Source organism: Excalfactoria chinensis, unplaced genomic scaffold (genome assembly GCF_039878825.1).
Source record: "Excalfactoria chinensis isolate bCotChi1 unplaced genomic scaffold, bCotChi1.hap2 Scaffold_85, whole genome shotgun sequence".
In the NCBI taxonomy this organism is placed as follows: Eukaryota; Metazoa; Chordata; class Aves; order Galliformes; family Phasianidae; genus Excalfactoria; species Excalfactoria chinensis.
In genome coordinates this window covers 829,411-851,478 of record NW_027315717.1, presented here as the reverse complement: position 1 = coordinate 851,478, position 22,068 = coordinate 829,411, and the positions used below count along the sequence as shown (strand labels likewise).

General features: G+C 46.9%; 2 protein-coding genes across 2 annotated transcripts in view; both read right to left on the bottom strand.

Annotated features, from left to right (window-relative positions):
- LOC140265438 (olfactory receptor 14J1-like) overlaps window positions 1–14,418 on the bottom strand; it is a 201,111-nt gene extending 186,693 nt beyond the window's left edge. Inside the window, exon 1 of the mRNA XM_072361358.1 lies at window positions 14,296–14,418. The gene's annotated coding sequence lies outside the window, so the exon portion shown is untranslated. The remainder of the gene's footprint in view (window positions 1–14,295) is intronic.
- On the bottom strand, window positions 12,273–13,208 carry LOC140265452 (olfactory receptor 14J1-like). The gene has a single exon (XM_072361373.1). It carries the CDS (start codon window positions 13,206–13,208, stop codon window positions 12,273–12,275), a length of 936 nt encoding a protein of 311 aa, XP_072217474.1.
- Window positions 14,419–22,068: the final 7,650 nt, after the last annotated feature.

The window sequence follows — 22,068 nt, the reverse complement described above, 5'->3', positions numbered from 1 at the left end:
ATCTGCTCAAAAGCCTGCTGCTGCTCAGGGCCTCGTGTAAAATCCTACTTCTTCTGTGTCACCTGGTAAAGGGGGCTTACAGTGAGGCTGTAGTTGGGAACACAAGTCCTCCAAAAGTCCACTTTGCCCAGGAAAGATTGTGTCTTTTTCTTGCTAGTGGGTGGAGACAAGGAAGTGATTTTGTTGATCACATCTGTTGGGATGTGACAACGTCCATCCTGACACTTTATACTTAGGAACTGAATGTTCAATGCAGGCCCTTTTACTTTGCTTCGCTTAGTAGCAAAACCAGCTGGCAGAAGAATTTGGATGATTTGCTCTCCTTTCGTGAAAGCTTCTTCTGCTTTATTGCCCCACACAACAATACCATCAGTGTACTGCAGGTGCTCAGAAGCACCACCCTGTTCCAGTACAGTTTGGACTAACCCACGGCAATGGTTGGGCTGTGTTTCCACCCATGAGCAAGAAACAGGCACAGTCTCTTCTGGGCATAGTGGAGAATTTGGAGAATGCATGTTTTTTTAATAAAACCACAATGTATGGCTCCACTGGTTGTCAGAGATGTTCATTAACCATCAGAAAGCTTCACTGATCAGGAGAGGGTGTCACTGGTCATCAAAGGGCTTCACTGATCATCAGGAGATTTGAGGTGTCCATGGGAGGGCATGTGCAGACTTTGTTCTGGGTGATGGGGCACTGAAGCAAGAAGACTAAAGTAGATCCAAAGGAGGGACAAGTGGCTGCAGTAAGAGAGGGGGTAAAAGGAGGGTGATGTAGTGTGGGGGAAGATGTAACTGTGAGCAAGTCACCAAAGAGCTTATCAGACTCTTTAATAGATCTTATCACTGTGAAACCTTGGGAGACCAGAGTGTGAGACAAGAGCAAGCAGTGTCTGTTTGCTTCTAAGGGTGGACAGGAGGTTCCACTGATATGCATTGTTAATCCTGTTACTCTTAAGAAACCTTTCATCCTTTGTCACTGTTGTTTGGGAGAAGCTGGGACCAATTAACTGTTTGGAGGAACTGTTAGAGGAACAGGAATGTCTTGCTTGAAAGTGAATGGTATATAAGATGTATGTTGAACACAAGAAAGACACACTGTTCTGATGCTACAAGAAACTAAGAGAGCTCCCTAACCTGACTGAGCGCTGACATTTTGGGGAGAAAATGTCTTTTTGGTGGGATCAAGTGTGATATTTAACAGAGAAAATGCTTTATTTTTTGGACAAATAGTGATATTCAGGGAAAAATGTCAAAATATTGTTGCAAATCGATACTCAGGGGAGATACTGTCATATACTGGAGACAAAAAAGGGCAATTAGGGATGAAAGCATCATATTGTGCTAAAAAGAGTAATTGTGTGTAGAAAATGTCTTCTTTTGGGGATGAAAAGCAGTATTTTGAGGAGAAACTGTCTCTTTGGTGAGGTCAAGTGTGATATCTATCAGAGAAAATTTGTAATTTCTGGGATAAAAATTGATATTCGAGAGAAAAATGTCTAAATTTTGACATAAATTAATGTTAAGTGGAGAAATTCTCAGATCTTGGAGACAAAACACACAGGACATGAGGAAGACGGGACATGAAAGCCAACGTGCCAACCAGCTGCTGCTGCTGGCCTCTCAGAGGCACAGACAGATGTGAGCCTGAAAGCACAGACCCCAGCCAGGAGCCCAGGGATGGCCACTCAGCTTTTGCAGGCTGAAGGCACCGCACAGTTTGATGAACAGCTGTGTGCTTCCTGCTGGACTGTGGGCTTCTGAGAACATCCAACCCCAACAGCTCCAGAACAAGGACAGACAGATTCACTGCATGTCCTTTATTCTGTTAAGGATCACAGAGAGCCTGGTTCATTATATAGAGTATGTCTGGGCTAATGTAGAAAGGAACAAGCTGAACAGGAATTGACATGAGTAATGATGTTTTGGAGAAAAACATCACAGTATTTTAAAAAATGAACAAGCATATATTACAAATACAAAATGGCACAAAAACAAACAAACAAACAAACAAAAACATTAAAATACAGATCAATTTAGTAAAAAGCTGCATTAAATGTCATGAATTCAAAAACGATGGGCAGTTCACTGCTTTTGAAACACATCCGATCATCACTTTCCTCACTGCATCATTGACTTCTCTGTTCCTCATGCTGTAGATGAGGGGGTTCACTGCTGGAGGCACCACCGAGTACAGAACTGCCACCATCAGGTCCATGGATGGAGAAGAAGCGGAGAAGGGCTTCAGGTAGGCAAAAAGGACATTGCAGAGAAACAGAGAGACCACGGCCAGGTGAGGGAGGCACGTGGAGAAGGCTTTGTGCCGTCCCTGCTCTGAGGGCATCCTCACCACAGCAAGAAAGATCTGCACATAGGACACAACTATGAAAACAAAGCACCCAAATGCTAAACTGACACTAAAAATGAGAAGCACAACTTCCCTGAGGTAGGAGCCTGAGCAGGAGAGCTTGAGGATCTGGGGGATTTCACAAAAAAACTGGTTGACAACATTGCCTTGGCAGAGAGGCAGTGAAAACGTACTGGCAGTGTGCAGCAGGGAATTGAGAAACCCAGCGCCCCAGGCAGCCACTACAATGGTGGCACAAGCTCTGCTGTCCATCAAGGTCCCGTAGTGCAGGGGCTTGCAGATGGCAACGTAGCGGTCATAGGACATGATGGTGAGAAGGGAAAACTCTGCTGACATGAAGAAGACAAAGAAAAAGAGCTGTGCAGCACATTCTGTGTAGGAGATGGCCCTGGTGTCCCAGAGGGCGTTGGCCATGGCTTTGGGGAGAGTGGTGGAGATGCAGCCCAGGTCGAGGAGGGCCAGGTTGAGCAGGAAGAAGTACATGGGGGTGTGCAGGCGCTGGTCGCAGGCTACGGCTGTGCTGATGAGGCCGTTGCCCAGGAGGGCAGCCAGGTAGATACCCAGCAAGAGCCAGAAGTGCAGGAGCTGCAGCTGCCGCGTGTCTCCCAGTGGCAGCAGAAGGAACTCGCTGATGGAGCTGCTGTTGGGCATCTGCTGTTCCTGGGCTTGGAGTCCTGCTGAGAGAGCAGTAGATGATGACAAGTTCAAAAAACTCTCAGAGACACTCCTTCAGCTGTACTATCATTTTCCTCATCTGCTTTCTGCTGTACTGCAAAATATTTCCTTTCCCTTTGGAAAATGTACATTTAGCTCCAGAACTTAAATTTAATTTCATGAGATTCACCATCCCTCAGGGAGTGGACAATTAGGCAGCTTTTTATTTCTTCTCATTTCCTAATCATATCCCAGCCTCCTGGATATTTTTCTCTTTACTCCAACTGCTCTTCAACACCCCAACCCCAGCCTCTATGCACTTCAACATCTCTTAGAGAAGTAAGACTGTTTGCAGGATAGGTGAACGATTAAAGTCTGCAGAAAACCACGAGAGCTGGAACTGATTTTATCCTTTGGGGAAGGAAAGGCTGAAACTACGTTCTGTGTGACTGTTCAGAAAACAACCAAAGGATTGAAGAAATACTGGGAAGTCTCAGAGCTGTTTTCAAAGTTTACACCACCTTTTAAATTTCTGCCTCAAATCCTCTTTCCTTCCCTAAGAACAGGACATGGAAAATCCCCGCCTTCACTGTCCATTTGCCAAGAACCCTTACAAACATTCAGTTGTGCAGTGGAGCTGTGATCTCCCTGCCCCAGGCAGCAGCTGTGGCAGCACAAGCCCTGCCGGGCTGCTCCTTCCCCCCACACGTCTCCCCGCAGCACCCTGGACAGCTCCCCGGGCAGGCTGAGTGCTGAGCCTGGCAGGCGGCAGAGTCCCATAGCCGGCACACAGCCCCTGGGGCACAGCAGGGACCCTGCTCTGCAGGACAGCCCTGGGCACCCGCCTGCAGCCCCACATGCACAGCCTGCAGCCGTGCTGGGACACACAGCCCTCAGGGCTGTGCTCTGACGCTGAAGCAAGCAAGCCCTCAGCTGGAGCAGAAGTCTTTTCCTACAGCAAAGAAACATGCAGTGCCTTCAGCCAGATCTGCTATGGGATGTCCCAGATTAAGTTAACCCTCTATGAACAGCAGCTGCATGGCCTGAAGTTAGACTTACCGTGTCATGGTCTGTGAGCAATGCTGCTGCAGTGAGCTCAGAAGGCTGCTCACACCTTATGCATCCTGGAAGCTCTCTCCCCTTTCTCTCCTCTCCTTCTGTCACCTGCAGGCTGTGCTGTGCACTAGAGGTGCTCCTGGTCACTGCTGTCTGTCTGCAGCACCATCCACTTTTATGAGCTTCCTGTGTCCCAGGAGCCCAGCCCAGCTCAGCAGCAGAGGATATCATTTTTATCCTTCCCACTCGTATCCCCTGAGATTTCTCTGCATCTTCATGGTCAACAGCTCCTGAAAGACAACAGCATCATGACAGTACATTAAAATCTGTTGAATTTAACACCAGATTTCTAGTGGTCAGTGACTTATTCCAGACATGTGGTATGTCCTCCCAGAGAGTGTTTGTTGAAACTAAAAGGGCACACAGATAAGGACACAGTATCATAGAATCATAAAATCACCTTGGTTGGCAAAGACCTACAAGATCATCCAGTCCAGCTGTTCACCTATCACCAATAGCTCCCACTAATCCATGTCCTTCAACACAATATCCATTCATTCCTTGAATACCATCAACTGGTGAATCCACCACCCCCCTGGGAAGTCCATTCCACATCCCAAAGTGCAGGACTCAGCATTTGGTCTTGGTGAACCTCATCCCACTGGCTTCAGCCCAGCTCTCCAGCCTATCCAGATCCCTCAGTAGGGCCTTGCTAACTCCAGGCTGATCCACACTCCCAGCCAATTTGGTGTCATCTGTAAACTTACTTAGGGTGCACTTGATGCCTTCATCCAGATCAACAATAAAGGTATTGAAGAGGAAAGGCACCAGCACTGACCTCTGGGGAACACCAAGTAGGCGCACAGGTAGGCGTCCAGCCCAGTCTTGAATATCTCCAGACAAGGAGACTCCACAACCCCCTTGGGCAGCCTGTTCCAGTGCTCCGTCACCCTCACTGTAAAGAAGTTCTTGCACACATTCGTGCGGAACTTCCTATGCTCCAGTTTCTGGACATTTCCCCTTGTCCTGTCTCCACACACTGCTGAAAAGAGTTTGGTCTCGCCACTTTGCCACCCACACCTCAGATATTTATAGACCTGGATCACGTCCCCTCTCAGTCTTCTTTTCTCAAGGCTAAACAGACCCAGTTCACATAGTTTTTCTTCATAGGGGAGATGCTCCAGACCCTTCACCATCTCTGTAGCCCTTTGCATCACTCTTTCCAAGAGATCTGTGTATTTTTTTTTATAATGGTGAGCTCAGAACTGGACACAGTACTCCAGATGAGGCCTTACAAGGGCAGATTAGAGGCGAAGGATCATCTCCCTTGACACCCTGGCCACCGTATTTTGTATGCACCCCAGAATGCCATTGGCTTTTTTGGCCATGAGAACACACTGCCGGCTCATGGCCAACCTGTTGTCCATCGGGATACCCAGGTCCCTCTCTGCAGAGCTCCTCTCCAGCAACTCATCCCCCAACCTGTCCTGGTGCATGCAATTATTCCTCCCTAGGTGCAAGACTCTCCACTATCTTTTGTTAAACCTCATCTGGTTTATTACTGCTCAGCTCTCCAGCCTGCCAGGCCTCGCTGAATGACAGCACAGCCTTCAGGTATGTCAGCCAATCCTCCCAACTTCCTGTCATCAGCTGTCAAGGACACTGAACTAACAGTTCTCCAACTGGGCTCTGCACCACGAACGACGACCCTTTGTGCTCTGCCCGTCAACCAGTTCTCGACTCACCTCACTATCCATTCATCTATCCCACACGCCCTCAGCTTTCTTCTAAGCAAACTTTCGTAGGAGACAGTATCAAATGCCTTGCTGAAATCAAGGTAGAAGACATCCACCACTCTCCCCTCATCCACACAGCTGGTGACAATGTCATAGAAGGCTGTCAGGTTGATTGAGCATGACCTCTCCTTGGTGAACCCATGCTGACTACTCCTGACAACCTCCTTTTCATCCAACTGTCTGGAGATGGCTTCCAGCACAAGCTGTTTCAGCACATTTTCAGGGACAGAGCTGAGGCTGCCTAGCCTGTAATTGCCCGGTTCTTCCTTCTTGCCCTTTTTGAAGAACAGAGTGACACTGGCTATCCTCCAGTCTTCAGACACCTCCCCTATTCTTCAAGACCTCTCAAAGATGATAGAGAGTGGTGCAGAAATCACCACTGCTAGCTCCCTCAGCATCCGTGGATGCACCCCATTGGGCCCTATGTCTTTATGAACATCAGTGTGGCCTAGGCGCTCACGGAGCAGCTCTTCCCTGACTAAAGGCAAGTCTTCCATTCCCCGGACCCTCATACTAAGCTCCAAGGTCTGGGATTATTGAGGGAGAGCTTTTTCACAGAAGATGGAAGCAAAGAAGGCCTTCAGTATCTCCACCTACACAACATCCCCCATTACCAGAACACCCCCCTCACTTAGTAGGGGACCCACAATCTCACTAGTCTTCCTGTTAATCTTAACATACTTAAAATAAACAAATAAATAAATAAATAAATAAACCTTTTTTATTATCCTTTTTTAATGAGCGTCAACCCATTTATATAATACTATGCTCTGTTTGCAGGGAAGTGTGTGAGAGAGGTGGGCCAATGAGTGCTGGTTCTGCTGTGATGTGTTTATAACTGAATAATACAGACTGTTCATGGAAAGATAGATGGTATTAAGGGTGTATATGGGAACTAAATACAGTATTGTTTGACAAACACTTTTGATGGTATAAGAAAGTGTAATTGTTGATGGCATATGCAAGTGCACTTCAGGGGATGTAGAAGTGTAAATGAGGGTACAAATAGTGGAATAGTTTACAGAGGAAAAGGAGTTAAAGGGAAAGTGAGTTAATCTGCACTGACATGAGAGCAACCCTCTGCACCGCTCCTCTGTGAGTGGAGCAGAGCAAAGAAGAGACAGCGTCCCCATGTATCAGGTAGTGTTATTCTGCTTACCAAATGGATGAGCTCACAACAGAAGAGGCATTTCTTCCTCTCTGCTCCATCAGTGGCATACTCTGGAATTCAAGGCACTGGAAAACTATGGCACATCTAAGTTCTATCAATGATTACTCCTTAGTATGCACTGGGCTCTCATTTCAATTGCATCTAATTCAGTCTAGGGTCACACCAGTTGACAGGAAGCTGGCAAATGTTGTCTCATTGTAAGGAAGAGCAAGAAAGATGACACGGGTAATTATGGACCTGTCAGTCTCACACCAGTGCCTGGTAAAATTATGGAGAAAAAGATGATGGGAGTTATGGAAAAACAGCTGAAGGACAATTCTGTCATAGGTTGCAGCCAACACAAGTTCACGAGGGGTAGGTCCTCTTTAACTTAAGGTCTTATTGTGACATGTTTATCCCTTTAGCTGAACAAGGGAAGCCAGTTGATGTTATCCTTGAGGATTTCAGTAGAGCTTTTGATACTTTTTCTCACAGCACCCTTCTGGACAGAATGTCCTGCATATGGCTAGACAGAAATAGAACGTGGTGGGTGAGGTGTTGGCCAATAGGTCAGGCCCAAAAGATTATAGCCACTGGGTTTCATCAGGTCACTGTCAGGATTCCCCGGGGCTCCATTTAAAAGCTATTCTCTTCCATGTTTTTGTGTATGACTTGCATGCAGGACTAGAAGATGTTCTGAGCAAGTTTGCTGATGATACCAGATGAGGAGGTGCTGTTGCCTCCACTGAGGATGGACAGGACATGCAGAGAGATCTGGACAAGTCAGAGAAATGGGTACCAGTTGGTAGTAAGCACCAAGTGCATAAAGCATAACAAGAACAAGTGCCTGATTGTGCACCTGGGTAGGGGCAACACTGGACATGCATGCTGACTGGATATGGAACATTGAAGGGCATTCTGAATGAAAAGGATTGGGGGTCCTGCTCAGCATCAAATTGAATGTCAGTCTGCAGTGTGCTCAGGAAGCCGGGAAGGCCAACGGTCCCCTGGAGCGCAAGCAAGTTATTGCCAGCTGTGTGAGGGAAAGGATCATCCCTCTTTGCTCTGCAGTGCAACAGGCTCACCTGGAGCAGTAGGGGCACTTCTGGGCACCTCAGAACATAAAAGACATCAAATTATGGGAGAGTGTGCATTGGATGTTACCAGAACTGAGAGATGTGAAGTTCAGAGTTTCACTGAGACTGACTGCTTGTTCAGACTGGGCCCTTCTCACATCCCACATCCTGCCATGAGATACAGGGCACACATTGGATATGAGTTTCACAGCATCCTTACACCACATGCAGAGGCTGCGATCTTCTGTCCCAGTGTCTTTCCTTCAACATCATACAGACCTCCATCCCACCACCCCAGGAAGGTTCTGAGCCAACATGAGAGACAGGATCTCCCTGCCAAGGGTCTGGGAATCAGGGCTTGGCCTTTCTGCTTCATAAGACAAAGGAGAGGTTTCTTAGCATCAGAGACACCATGCCAGTGCCTTTGCCTGCCTGTAGTCATGGCTTCCAATTATCTTCTCTAACAATTACCTAGGGAAGCTTGCTTGGTAATGGCCCTCAGTGGGCCCATTAATACTCCAAGAAACTTCACTGTTACTTCTGACTTTGTCTTGCTGAGCACTTTGTGTATCTTCTCTCTGCACTGGAGGTGATGGACTCGGCACCAAAAGCACCCTGGGGCCCATTATCACCTGAAGAGCCTCCTGTGCCTTGTGCCTTCCTGTTATCTTCTTCAGGTTTTCAGAACTTGTTCAGCAAAATGGAGAGTTATCTGGAGAGAGATTTAAGAGAAAGAATCCAGCAGACATTTTTAATCTATTTATAGTTGAGTTTAAAGAAGACATTGAAGCAGCACTGTACAGTGAATATCAATCCAGGATGTCCCCAACGAGTTCTGTTCCGTTACTATGTGGACAATGGTCCTCCTCAACCTCCCCACCCCAATTCTACTCACATTGGCCCCATGGGACTTGCATCACTTTTCCTCACATCACTCTTCTCCTCTGCAGTCACCCGCTCAGTGTTAAACCTCCTTTGCACCAGCTCCCACTGGCTTTCCTCAGAGAACCAGCTGCACATGGGCAAGGAAAGTATTCTATTTTATTTATTTATTTATTTTGGCCAACAAACAGAAGGAAAGGTGATGCAATTGAATGAACAGTGAAACACAGTGATCAACTGCATGCCATGTCCAAGCTGCATCTATTGATGCTTACCTATCTCAGGGAATATTTGTACAAGAAATGAGTTAGACAGTGATAGGATGGGATAGATCGAATCACGGTGAAGGAGTTGACAATGGAGTCCATCAGACTTTTGGGAGATGGTGCAAATTCCAGTAATGTCCCTGTAAAGTCAGTTTGGAAGGAAGGGGAAAGGACTGGAAGCAGAAATCTAAAAGGGGCTGTCAAATTTGAACACAGCTCTGAGACTCCCAAATTCTTCTTTAGGCAATTGCTTGTTTTCTGAGCTGTCACACCCTCCAGGAGGCTGGGACATGATTAGGAAATGAGAAGAAATTAAGAGCTCCATAATCCTCTGGTCCTTAAAGGATGGTGAAGCTCATGAATTTAAATTCTAGTTCTGGAGTTAAATGAATATTTTCCATAGGGAAAGTCAAATGTTGATAGTGTAGCAGGAGGAGTGTCTCTGAGAGTGGTCTGGACTTGTCATTATCAGGGGGTTTCCCGCGGAGAAACTGCTATCAAGTGTCATCCACCTGCTTTGCACTGATCTCAGAGAATATTAGAGGATGGACTGGCCTGAAGGTAAAAAGTTTGGAACATCACCAGCAGAAGAAGTGTCACGTGCCAAAGAGGCCCCACCATGCAACGAACTACCAGAAAATGAAAAGAAATATGCCCTGTTCACTGATGGATCATGTCGTATTGTAGGGAAGCACTGCAGATGGAAAGCTGCTGTGTGGAGCCCCTCACAACATGTTGCAGAGGTCACTGAAGGTAAAGGAGAATCAAATCAGTTGGCAGAGGTAAAGGCTGTTCAGCTGACCTTACTTGTTGCTGAACGGGAGAGGTGGCCAGTGCTTTATCTTTATCCTGACTCATGGATGGTGGCCATTGCCTTATGGGGGTGGTTACAGCAGTGGGAACAATATAACTGGCAACAGAAGGGTAAAACTATTTGGGCTGCAGAACTGTGGAAAGACATTACTGCTCAAACAGTAGATATGGTTGTAAAGGTGCATCACGTGGATGCACACATGCCCAAGATTCGGGCTACCAAAGAAGAACAAAACAACCATCAGGTAGATCGAGCTGCCAGAATTGAGGTGGCTCAAATAGACTTGGACTGGCAGAACAAGGGTGAATTACTCCTAGCTTGATGGGCCCATAAGACCTCAGGCCATCAAGGAAGAGACGCGACATATAGGTGAGTTAGAGACCAAGGGTGGACTTAATTATGGATGCTATTGCTCAGGTTATTCATGACTGTGAAACATGTGCCATAATTAAATTAAAAATAAGCCAAGAAAATGAAACCTCTCTGGGGGGAAGGGTGATGGCAAAAGTATAAATATGGGGAGGCATGGCAGGTTGATGATATCACTTTCCACGATCTCTCAATTGTAAGTCTTATGTGCTTACCATGTTGGTGGCAACCACTGGTTGGCTTGAAACATACACAATACCCCTTGCTACCTCTGGAAAGACCATATTAGGTCCTGAGAAACAAGTCCTGTTGCAACATGGCACCCCAGAAAGAACTGAGTCTGATAAATGAACCTCATTTCAAAAATTCCCTTATAAATACTTGGGCCAAAGATCATAGCAGTGAGTAGATTTATCATATCACAGTATCACAGTATCACAGTATCATGTGAGTTGGAAGGGACCTTAGAGATCATCGAGTCCAACTCCCGGGATTCAAGCCTTCTGTGTAGCAGAGCAGCATTTCTACCACTCGCTCCACAGTGAGATTCAAACCTGGGACTCCGGTGTTGCAAGCGGCACTTCTACTACTGCGCCAACGGGGCACACATATCCCCTAACATGAACCTGTTTCTGGTAAAATTGAACGAAAGAATGGGTTGTTGAAAACTATGTTGAAATCAATGGGTGGTGGAACATTGAAGCACTGGTAGAAGCATTGTTCAGAAGCCACTTGCTTAGTCAATACTAGAGAATCTGTCAATCATGATGGTCCTAGCCAATCCAGCCCCCTACACACTATAGAAGGAGATAAGGTCCATGCTGTACATGTAAAGAACATGTTGGGAAAAGCTGTTTGGGTCCTTCCAGCCTCTGGAATTGGCAAACCTCTCCGTGGAACTGTTTTTGCCCAGGGGCCTGGGTGCACTTGGTGAGTGATGCAGAAGGATGGGGATGTTCAATGTGTACCACAAGGGAATCTGATTTTGGGGGAGTACAGTCAGTAATTCCTTGTATATGTACGTATACAGACCTGTGTGTGTAATGCATTTTAATTATTGTTTATTTCTATATAGATAAGTTTTCTAAGCATGATGTAGTGATGTAGAATATGGGGTGGAATGTCATGGTTTTGAAAATTTTCCTATTGGTATTCCACATTTTATAGTAAAAATTTTTCCTCCTTAGGTCATTGCCGCTGCTGTTTTGGTTTCCTTGGGCACAGCTCCAATCTCCCTACCCCATTCCCTTTTCGCTTCCCATTTGCTGAGGGCCAGGCATCCCAAGGGCCTACTTTCCCCCCTGTCATAGACATAGACTGATCTAGATAACTCCACTAAAGTGCTAGCAAGGAGACCAGTTCTGACAGTGCTGTTCATGTTGCTGGCGACTAACTGCTCTCCCAGAGTGCTGCTGTAGAGAAAGCAAGACGGTTGTCAGAAAGAAAAAGACCTTCAGGCCTGCACAGCTATGAGGACTTGAGAGCACTGTGGCAGTGTAAATAGAACAGGAATGAAAAGAGCACACTGTGCTGCTGTCCGTGGCTGTACCTCCCCCAGACCCAAACAAGGTAGGAAGAGAGAAGAGCTAGGAAATGTCTATATTTAAAGCTTTTTATTTATCTCTTGTCCTGTTCAGAGAATCTGGTTCCATGTTTACATGGGTTCCTGGAGTGAGGAAAGGGAAATTAGGTAGGAAAGAATTAGTGAAATAAATTGCTTTTAATAATAAACATTTAAAATAAACTTTTCTTGCAGATTACTGTATCACAAACAATCAAAAATATGATCAAACCTAAACATAAAAAACAATCACTGGGAATTGTGTGAAGAAGATGAGCACTTTATTGAAGCTGGATTAGTGTGTACAGCAACACTTTCTTGAGAGCATGTTTGATCTCCTTGTTCCTCATGCTGTAGATAATAGGGTTCAGTGTTGGAGGAAACACAGAGTACAGAAGAGCCACTGTCAGATCAAGGAGTGGAAAGGAAATGGAGGGGGGCTTCAGGTGGGCAAAAAATGCAGTGCTGAGAAATAGGGAGACCACGGCCAGGTGAGGGAGGCACGTGGAGAAGGCTTTGTGCCGTCCCTGCTCTGAGGGCATCCGCAGCACGGCAAGGAAAATCTGCACATAGGACACAACTATGAAAACAAAGCACCCAAAGACTAAACTGATAGTAAAAATGAGAAACACAACTTCCCTGAGGTAGGAGCCTGAGCAGGAGAGCTTGAGGATCTGGGGGATTTCACAGAAAAACTGGTTGACAACATTGCCTTGGCAGAGAGGCAGTGAAAACGTACTGGCAGTGTGCAGCAGGGAATTGAGAACCCCAGCGCCCCAGGCAGCTGCTGCCATGGTGGCACAAGCTCTGCTGTCCATCAAGGTCCCATAGTGCAGGGGCTTGCAGATGGCAACGTAGCGGTCATAGGACATGATGGTGAGAACGGAAAACTCTGCTGACATGAACAAGACAAAGAAAAAGAGCTGTGCAGCACATCCTGCGTAGGAGATGGCCCTGGTGTCCCAGAGGGCGTTGGCCATGGCTTTGGGGAGAGTGGTGGAGATGTAGCCCAGGTCGAGGAGGGCCAGGTTGAGCAGGAAGAAGTACATGGGGGTGTGCAGGCGCTGGTCGCAGGCTACGGCTGTGCTGATGAGGCCGTTGCCCAGGAGGGCAGCCAGGTAGATGCCCAGCAAGAGCCAGAAGTGCAGGAGCTGCAGCTGCTGCGTGTCTGCCAACGGCAGCAGGAGGAACTCGCTGATGGAGCTGCTGTTGGGCATCTGCTGTTCCTGGGCTTGGAGTCCTGCTCAGAGTGCAGAAGATAATGAGAAGTCCAAATCAATCTCAGAGACAGTCCTGCTATACTATAAAAGTTCTCCTTTCCCTTTGGAAAATGTTCATTTAAGTCCAGAATTTGAATTTATTTTTCATGTGATTCACCATATAGAAGGTTAGTGTGCTCTTCCTTTCTTCTCATTTCCTAATCACATTCCAGCCTTCTGGATATTTTCCTCTTTACTCCAGCTGCTCTTCGAGGCCCCAGCTCCAGCTTCTGTGCACTTCAAATTGTCTTAGACAAATCAGACAGTTTGCAGGACAAATCATCTATTAATGTCTACAGAAAGCAATGATAAGTTAAAGTGACTTTATCCTTTTAGGAAGGAGAGGCTGAAAGCACATTCTGTGTGACTGCTCAAAAAACAAAACAAAACAAAACAAAAACAACAAAAAACAGACAAAAACAAAACAAAAAACAAACAAACAAACAAACAAAAAAAGATGGATTGAAGAAATATTTGGGAGTCTCAGAGCTGTGCTCAAAATTGACAGCCTTTTAGATTTCTGCCGCCCATCCTTCCTGCCTCCCCTCAGAACTGGAAATGGAAAATCCCTGCCTTTACTCTCCTCTTGCAAAGTACCCTCACATAAATCCTGCTGTGAAGTGGAGCTGTGATCCCCTGCCCCAGGCAGCAGCTGTGGCAGCACAAGCCCTGCTGGGCTGCTCCTTCCCCCCACACGTCTCCCCGCAGCACCCTGGGCAGCTCCCCGGGCAGGCTGAGTGCTGAGCCTGGCAGGCGGCAGAGTCCCATAGCCGGCACACAGCCCCTGGGGCACAGCAGGGACCCTGCTCTGCAGGACAGCCCTGGGCACCCGCCTGCAGCCCCACATGCACAGCCTGCAGCTGTGCTGGGACACGCAGCCCTCAGGGCTGTGCTCTGACGCTGCAGCACAGAAGCCCTCAGCTGGAACAGAAGTCTTTTTCTACTGTAAAGAAACATGCAGTGCCTACAGCCAGATCTGCTATAGGATGTCTTAATTTAGTTAACCCTCTATTAAAAGCAGCTCACGGTCTGCAGTGAGACTTACCGTGTCATGATCTGTGAGCAATGCTCCTGCAGTGAGCTCACAGCCTGCTCACACCATTCACATCCTGTAAGCTCTCTTCAGTTTCTCTCCACTCTGTCACCTGCAGGCTGTGCTGTGCACAAGAGCTGCTCCTGGACACTGCTGTCTCTCTGAAGCTCTGCCCACTTTTATAAGCTCCCTGTGTCCCAGGAGCCCAGACATGCTCAGCAGAAGATGATGTCATTTTTATCCTTCCCTCTCATCGCCCTTGATATGTCCCTGGGTCCTCATGGCCATCAGCTCCTGAAAGACAACAGCATCATGACTGTGCTTTGAAATCCACTCAGTTAACCACCAGATGTCCAGTGGTCAGCGACTGATTGTAGACTTATGTGGAGTCCTACTAGTGAGTGTTAGATGAAACACAAAGGGCACCCAGACAAGAAAAAGGAGGTTTGGACTTCCTTGTGCAGGGCAGTGATCCAGTGCAGGCCGTGCAGGCACCTCATCCCCAGATGGAAACCCTGGGGCTGAAATGGGATTCAGCTCCACACAGACCCACAGGAGCTGGGATTCCTCTGCTTCAGCTCAGATGTGCACAAGGAGTTGCCTGCATGTGAGTTCCTGCTCTGAGTCCTCAGCCCTTCAGCAGGGAGGCAGTTGCTCTCACACAGACACCGTGTGATGCCCACAGTGCCTAGGGTGATCCTGGATGAGTGCCAGTGCTTGTAAACCGTGTGGGAAATCCATGAGATAAACACCACCTTCCTGGGCATCAGGCACTTGTTCTTGTTCTGCTTTATGCACTTGCTGCTTAGTACCAACTGGTACCCACTTCTCTGACTTGTCCACATCTCTCTGCAAGTCCTCTTCACCCTCAGTGGAGGCAACAGCACCTCATAACCTGGTATCATTAGCAGACTTGCTCAGAACAACTTCTAGTCCTGCATGCAAGTCATCCACAAAAGCATGAAAGAGAAGTGGCCCTAAAATGGAGCCCTAGGGAACCCTGACAGTGACCATCTACCAGCCTGATGGAACCCACTGACTGTAATTATTTTGGCCTGACCTATTGGCCTACTGCTCACCCATCACTTTCTGTTTCTGTCCAACCGTATGCAGGACATTCTGTCCAGAAGGGTGCTGTGAGAAATAGGATCAAAATCTTTACTGAAATCCTCCAAGGATAACATCAACTAGCTTCCTTTGGTCAACTAAATGGATAACCGTGTCATAAAAAGACCGGTATTTTAACAGGACTTTTCCTTTGGAAACTTGTGTTGGCTGTGACCAATGACAGAATTGTCATTGTAAGCAACCTAGCAAGCAGTGAAATACACATGGCACACACCACATTAATGCAAAAAGCATAAGAAGCCGTACAACTAACATCTTAAGCAACTGCTTGAACCATGGTGCAATTTTATCAAACCAGCTCTCCAACCAATCCCCAAAAGGATCATCCTGTATTCCAGTTTTTCCTGTATGTTCTTTTAACCACTCCAATTTCTTATGTAAAGATTCACGGTGATCACTCAGATTAAAACAACACATCCCTTCAAAATCCTTGTACCCATGGTTCTGTGCTAGAAGCAAGAAATCAATCGCCGCTCTATTTTGAAGCACGGCATGTCTAAAGCTATCAACGTCCACGAGTAGTTCACTTAGCAGTGCGGAAGTCGCATTGGCCTGTCTTATGGACCAACAGGCTAGTCTTTCTATCTCCTTCAGTGCCTGCGCTGCAGCAACTCCTGGGGTTAAAATGGATGCGAAGATTCGTGCAGTTGGTCCCCAAAGGCAAACTCCGTCACCGCAGTCCGACTTCAGCGTATGGATGTTCTGCTTCTTCTGAGCTTTAGTCATGTCTCTGGCCAACTGTACCCACCCGAAGGCACGTGGGGACAGGATGGTTAGCCTTCCCAGATAACAAGGTCCCTCCACAGCATTTGCTGGTACCCCTTGCCATGTCCGGTCACCACAAATCAAAGATATACCTGGCAGTAGTGCCTTTGCGGTGAAGTTGTTCCAGATATATCTCTCCGATCCCTGTCCCTTCGCCCTGTTTGTTTGGCCCAAGTAACCCACAAATTCCCAGGTTGTTGAATCAAATCCCCCCACCGGTGACCAACACAGAGACAAAAGACACAACAGCATTAACATGGTAGTTCTTGTAGGCAGCAGGGGTTGTTTCTCTGGGATCTTAGGTTTCTTTTTCTTCAGTATCCACAAGAAAGTTCTTCTGCGCTCCGTCAGTTCAGGATTCCTTGGGCGTCCGATCAAGAGGTCCTAGAAGAGGATACTCAGCTCTTGTTAATTCCCTGACAATTTCTTTTTCACCACTAACCTCTGGCTTAATTTTTCTTGATGGCACCCAACGTATATCTCCCGTGCCCTTACATTCTATCGCTGCACTCGGGACCGTATCCCCGCTGCTCTCTGACTCTGGCTGTCTCAGCTCCCCGCAGGGAAAAGCACGTGATGCCCTCACACTATCGTGGTTTGACTCCTGTTTTGGGTACTCTTCTCTCTCTTGTTTTGTTTGATTTGGTTACATTTAGTAAATTACCCTTCCTCCACAGATTGTTGCCACTGTGTTTTCTCTTTGTTAAAACTATCTGCTCACCCTCTGCCCTTTGCCCTCTCCCAGAGCTCAGGGCTAGCACATGCCAGGTCACAGCAAACCCCTTTGGTTTTTGGTTTTTGTTTGTTTGTTTGTTTTTGTTTTGTTTTGTTTTTTCAACTTTACTCCTTAATCTCTCCTTTATTCTTTTCCTGGTCCCTCCATCTTAAGAGCATCGCATAGAGGACTAAGGACCATTACGTTCCTTGGAACTTGCTGATTTCTTTTTAAGCTCCTCATCTGACAGTGGCACTTCTCTACTCAGTGGCTCCTCCAACAGTTAACCCTATTGTCTACAGCATGAGAAACAGGGAGATCAAGCACGCTCTCAGCAGAGTGTTGCAATAAGCACTATTCCAGCTTTCATAAATTGCACATCATTCCATTCCTGCTCTCGTTACACTGCCACAATGCACTGAGGACTTGAGTCCTCTCCTTTGTGCAGGCCTGAAGGTCTTGTGTGTCTGACAACAGTCCTATTGTCTCTACAGCAGCACTGCTGTGCTGCGGTCAGTAGCCGGCAATATGAAAGGCTGTGTCAGAGCTGGTCTCCTTGCAGGCACTGCCATAACAAGAGGGCCTCTTCAGAGCAGGACCAGAGAACTGGAGGCCTCTTCCAAAGCTGGTGTAAGGAATATACCTCAGGAGCTGCTCCCTGAGATGACCTTGAGATTTTCTGGTGCTCTTCACTGCATGACCTGGACAGATTCAAGAGTCCCAAGGAGATCTGTAAGGGACTCAGGGCAGTGCAGTGGTTTAGAATTTTCTCGGTTAAAGCTATTTACTAAGACAGAGAAAAAGAAAAGGATAATAATTATGACCTATGCATGTATACATATATGATACATATAGTATATTTTCACATACATACCATATAGGCAGTTACAAACGTATGCATAGATACCAATAGATATGCATATCTGTTTACACGTCCAGGACCTTTTGCAGGGGTTTTGACAGCCAAGGGGTTAACTGCAGGAGCTGGAGCAGCTGTTGGGCTGTTGCAGGAATTGGAGCAACTGCAGAGCTCACCGCCAGAGCTGGAATCACCACAGGAATCATCTTAGGGCAGATCTCTCAAGGACATTCTTGAATAATTGTTTAATCTGAGACATAACCTGAAACACATTAAGGTCACATAGCAGTGGGAGCATGCTGGTTTGAGCATCCCACAGATAGTCAAAATCCTCAGGAGCTAGAGCAACTAGCTCTGGAGCTCCAGGGAAAGAAGAAGTGAGAGGGAGGCTTTGGGACTGCTGGAAAGTGGACTGGATGATCTTGTAGGTCCGTTCCAATCTTGTGATTCTGTGATTCTATGAAAGTGTCCTCCCTTCTCTCCTCCATAGCCAGGCTCCCTGAGGGCACAAAGTAAAGGGTGTCATTACTAATCATATCAACTCTCATAGAATCATAGAATTACCCAGTTTGGAAGAGATCTTGAAGATCATCAAGTCCAACCACAGCCTAACCATAGTACCCTAACTCTAACAACCCTCTGCTAAGTCATATCTCTGAGCACCACATCCAAATGGCTCTTAAACACATCCAGAGACTACCACCTCCCTTGGGAGGCTATTCTAGTGTTTAGCTATCCTTTCTGTAAAGAAGTGTTTCTTAATGTCCAACCTAAACTTACCTTGGTGCAACTTGTGGCCATTTCCCCTCATCCTGTAACTTGTCACTAGTTAGAAGAGACCTGCCCCACTCTCACTGTAAGCACCTTTCAGATACTGGAAGAGAGCGATAAGGTCTCCCCTCAGCCTCCTCTTCCCCAGACTAAACAGCCCCAGCTTCCTCAGCCTCACCACATAGGGTTGATTTTCTAAGCCCTTCACAAGCCTCTTTGCCCATCTCTGGACCTGCTTCATTACCTCTATGTCATTTTTGTACTGAGGTGCCCAAAACTGGACACAGTACTCTAGGTGAGGCCTCACCAATGCCGAGTACAGGGGCAGGATGACTTCCTTAGTCCTGCTCACCACACCATTCCTGACCCAAGCCAGGATGCCATTGGCCCTCTTGGCCAGCTGGGCACACTGCTGGCTCATATTCAGCCGACTGTCCATCAGCACACCAAGGTCCCTTTCCATCAGGCAGCTTTCCAGCCACACCTCCCCAAGCCTGTAGGGTTGCCTGGGGTTGTTGTGACCAAAATGCAGGACCCGACACTTGGCCCTGTTGAAACTCATGTCGTTAACCTTGGCCCATCGATTGAGTCTATGGTCCCTCTGTAGTGCCCTTCCCCCTCAGGCAGATCAATACTCCCTCCCTAGTTGGTGTCGTCTGTAAACTTACTGAGGGTGCACACAATCCCCCCATCAAGATCACAGAATCACATAATTGTAGGGGTTGGAAGGGACCTCTAGAGATCATCAAGTCCAACCCCCCTGCCAAAGCAGGCTCCCTACACCACGTCACACAGGTAGGCGTCCAGTTGGGTCTTGAATATTTCCAGAGAAGGAGACTCCACCACCTCCCTGGGCAGCCTGTTCCAGTGCTCCGTCACCCTCACTGTAAAGAAGTTCTTGCACACATTTGTGCGGAACTTCCTATGCTGAAGTTTCAGCTCATTTCCCCTAGTCCTGTCCCCACGCACTACTGAAAACAGACCAGCCTCGACACTATGGCTCCCACACCTCAGGTACTTATAAACCTGGATCAAGTCCCCTCTCAGCCTTCTTTTCTCAAGGCTAAACAGACCCAGTTCCCTAAGTCTCTCCTCATAAGGGAGATGCTCTAGGCCCTTCACCATCTTTGTGTCCCTCCACTGGATTCTTTCCAAGAGATCCCTGTCTTTTTTGTACTGGGGAGCCCAGAACTGGACACAGTATTCCAGATGAGGCCTCACCAGAGTAGAGAAGAGGGGGAGGCTGGGACATGATTAGGAAGTGAGAAGAAATTAAGAGCTCCATAATCTTCTGCTCCTTAACAAATGGTGAAGCTCATGAATATAAATTTTAGTTCTGGAGTTAAATGAATATTTTCCAAAGGGAAAGTCAAACGTTGATAGTGTAGCAGGAGGAGTGTCTCTGAGAGTGGTCTGGACTCGTCAGTATCAGGGGGTTTTCTGAGGAGAACCTTACATGTGAAACTGCTATCAAGTGTCATCCACCTGCTTTGCACTGATCTCAAAGAAAATTAGAGGATGGACTGGCCTGAAGGTAAAAAGTTTAGAACATCACCAGCAGAAGAAGTGTCACGTGCCAAAGAGGCCCCACCATGCAACGAACTACCAGAAAATGAAAAGAAATATGCCCTGTTCACTGATGGATCATGTCGTATTGTAGGGAAGCATTGCAGATGGAAAGCTGCTGTGTGGAGCCCCTCACAACAGGTTGCAGAGGTCACTGAAGGTAAAGGAGAATCAAATCAGTTGGCAGAGGTAAAGGCTGTTCAGCTGGCCTTACTTGTTGCTGAACGGGAGAGGTGGCCAGTGCTTTATCTTTATCCTGACTCATGGATGGTGGCCATTGCCTTATGGGGGTGGTTACAGCAGTGGGAACAATATAACTGGCAACAGAAGGGTAAAACTATTTGGGCTGCAGAACTGTGGAAAGACATTACTGCTCAAACAGAAGATATGGTTGTAAAGGTGCGTCACGTGGATGCACACATGCCCAAGATTCGGGCTACCAAAGAACAACGAAACAACCATCAGGTAGATCGAGCTGCCAGAAATGAGGTGGTTCAAATAGACTTGGACTGGAAGAACAAGGGTAAATTACTCCTAGCTTGATGGGCCCATAAGACCTCAGGCCATCAAGGAAGAGACGCGACATATAGGTGAGTTAGAGACTGAGGGTGGACTTAATTATAGATGCTATTGCTCAGGTTATTCATGACTGTGAAACATGTGCCATAATTAAATTAAAAATAAGCCAAGAAAATGAAACCTCTCTGGGGGGAAGGGTGATGGCAAAAGTATAAATATGGGGAGGCATGGCAGGTTGATGATATCACTTTCCACGATCTCTCAATTGTAAGTCTTATGTGCTTACCATGTTGGTGGCAACCACTGGTTGGCTTGAAACATACACAATACCCCTTGCTACCTCTGGAAAGACCATATTAGGTCTTGAGAAACAAGTCCTGTTTCAACATGGCACCCCAGAAAGAACTGAGTCTGATAAAGGGACCCCTTTCAAAAATTCATTTATAAGTACTTGGGCCAAAGATCATAGCAGTGAGTAGATTTATCATATCACAGTATCACAGTATCGCAGTATCGTGTGAGTTGGAAGGGACCTTAGAGATCATCGAGTCCAACTCCCGGGATTCGAGCCTTCTGTGTAGCAGAGCAACATTTCTACCACTTGCTCCACAGCGGGATTCGAACCTGGGACTCCGGTGTTGCAAGCGGCACTTCTACCACTGTGCCAACGGGGCACACATATCCCCTAACATGAACCAGTTTCTGGTAAAATTGAACGAAAGAATGGGTTGTTGAAAACTATGTTGAAAGCAATGGGTGGTGGAACATTGAAGCACTGGTAGAAGCATTGTTCAGAAGCCACTTGCTTAGTCGATACTAGAGGATCTGTCAATCATGATGGTCCTAGCCAATCCAGCCCCCTACACACTATAGAAGGAGATAAGGTCCCTGTTATACATGTAAAGAACATGTTGGGAAAAGCTGTTTGGGTCCTTCCAGCCTCTGGAAATGGCAAACCTCTCCATGGAACTGTTTTTGCCCAGGGACCTGGGTGCACCTGGTGGGTGATGCAGAAGGATGGGGATGTTCAATGTGTACCACAAGGGAATTTGATGTTTTGGGGAGTGTAGTCAGTAATTCCGTGTACATATATGTATACAGACCTGTGTGTGTAATGCATTTTAATTATTGTTTATTTCTATATAGATATGTTTTCTAAGCATGATGTAGTGATGTAGAATAAGGGTTGGAATATCATGGTTTTGTAATTTTTCCTATTGGTACTCCACATATCATAGTTAGTAAAACAAGTTTTCCTCTTTAGGTCACTGCCATTGATCTGTTTGTTTCCTTGAGCCCACCTCCCATCTCCGTACCCCGTTCCTTTTGCCATTCCAATTTGTTTGGGGGCAAGGGGACCCACGGCCCTACTGTCGCTTTTGTCATAGACGTAGATAGATCTAGATAACTCCACTAAAGTGCCACCAAGGAGACCAGCCCTGACACAGCCGATCATATTGCT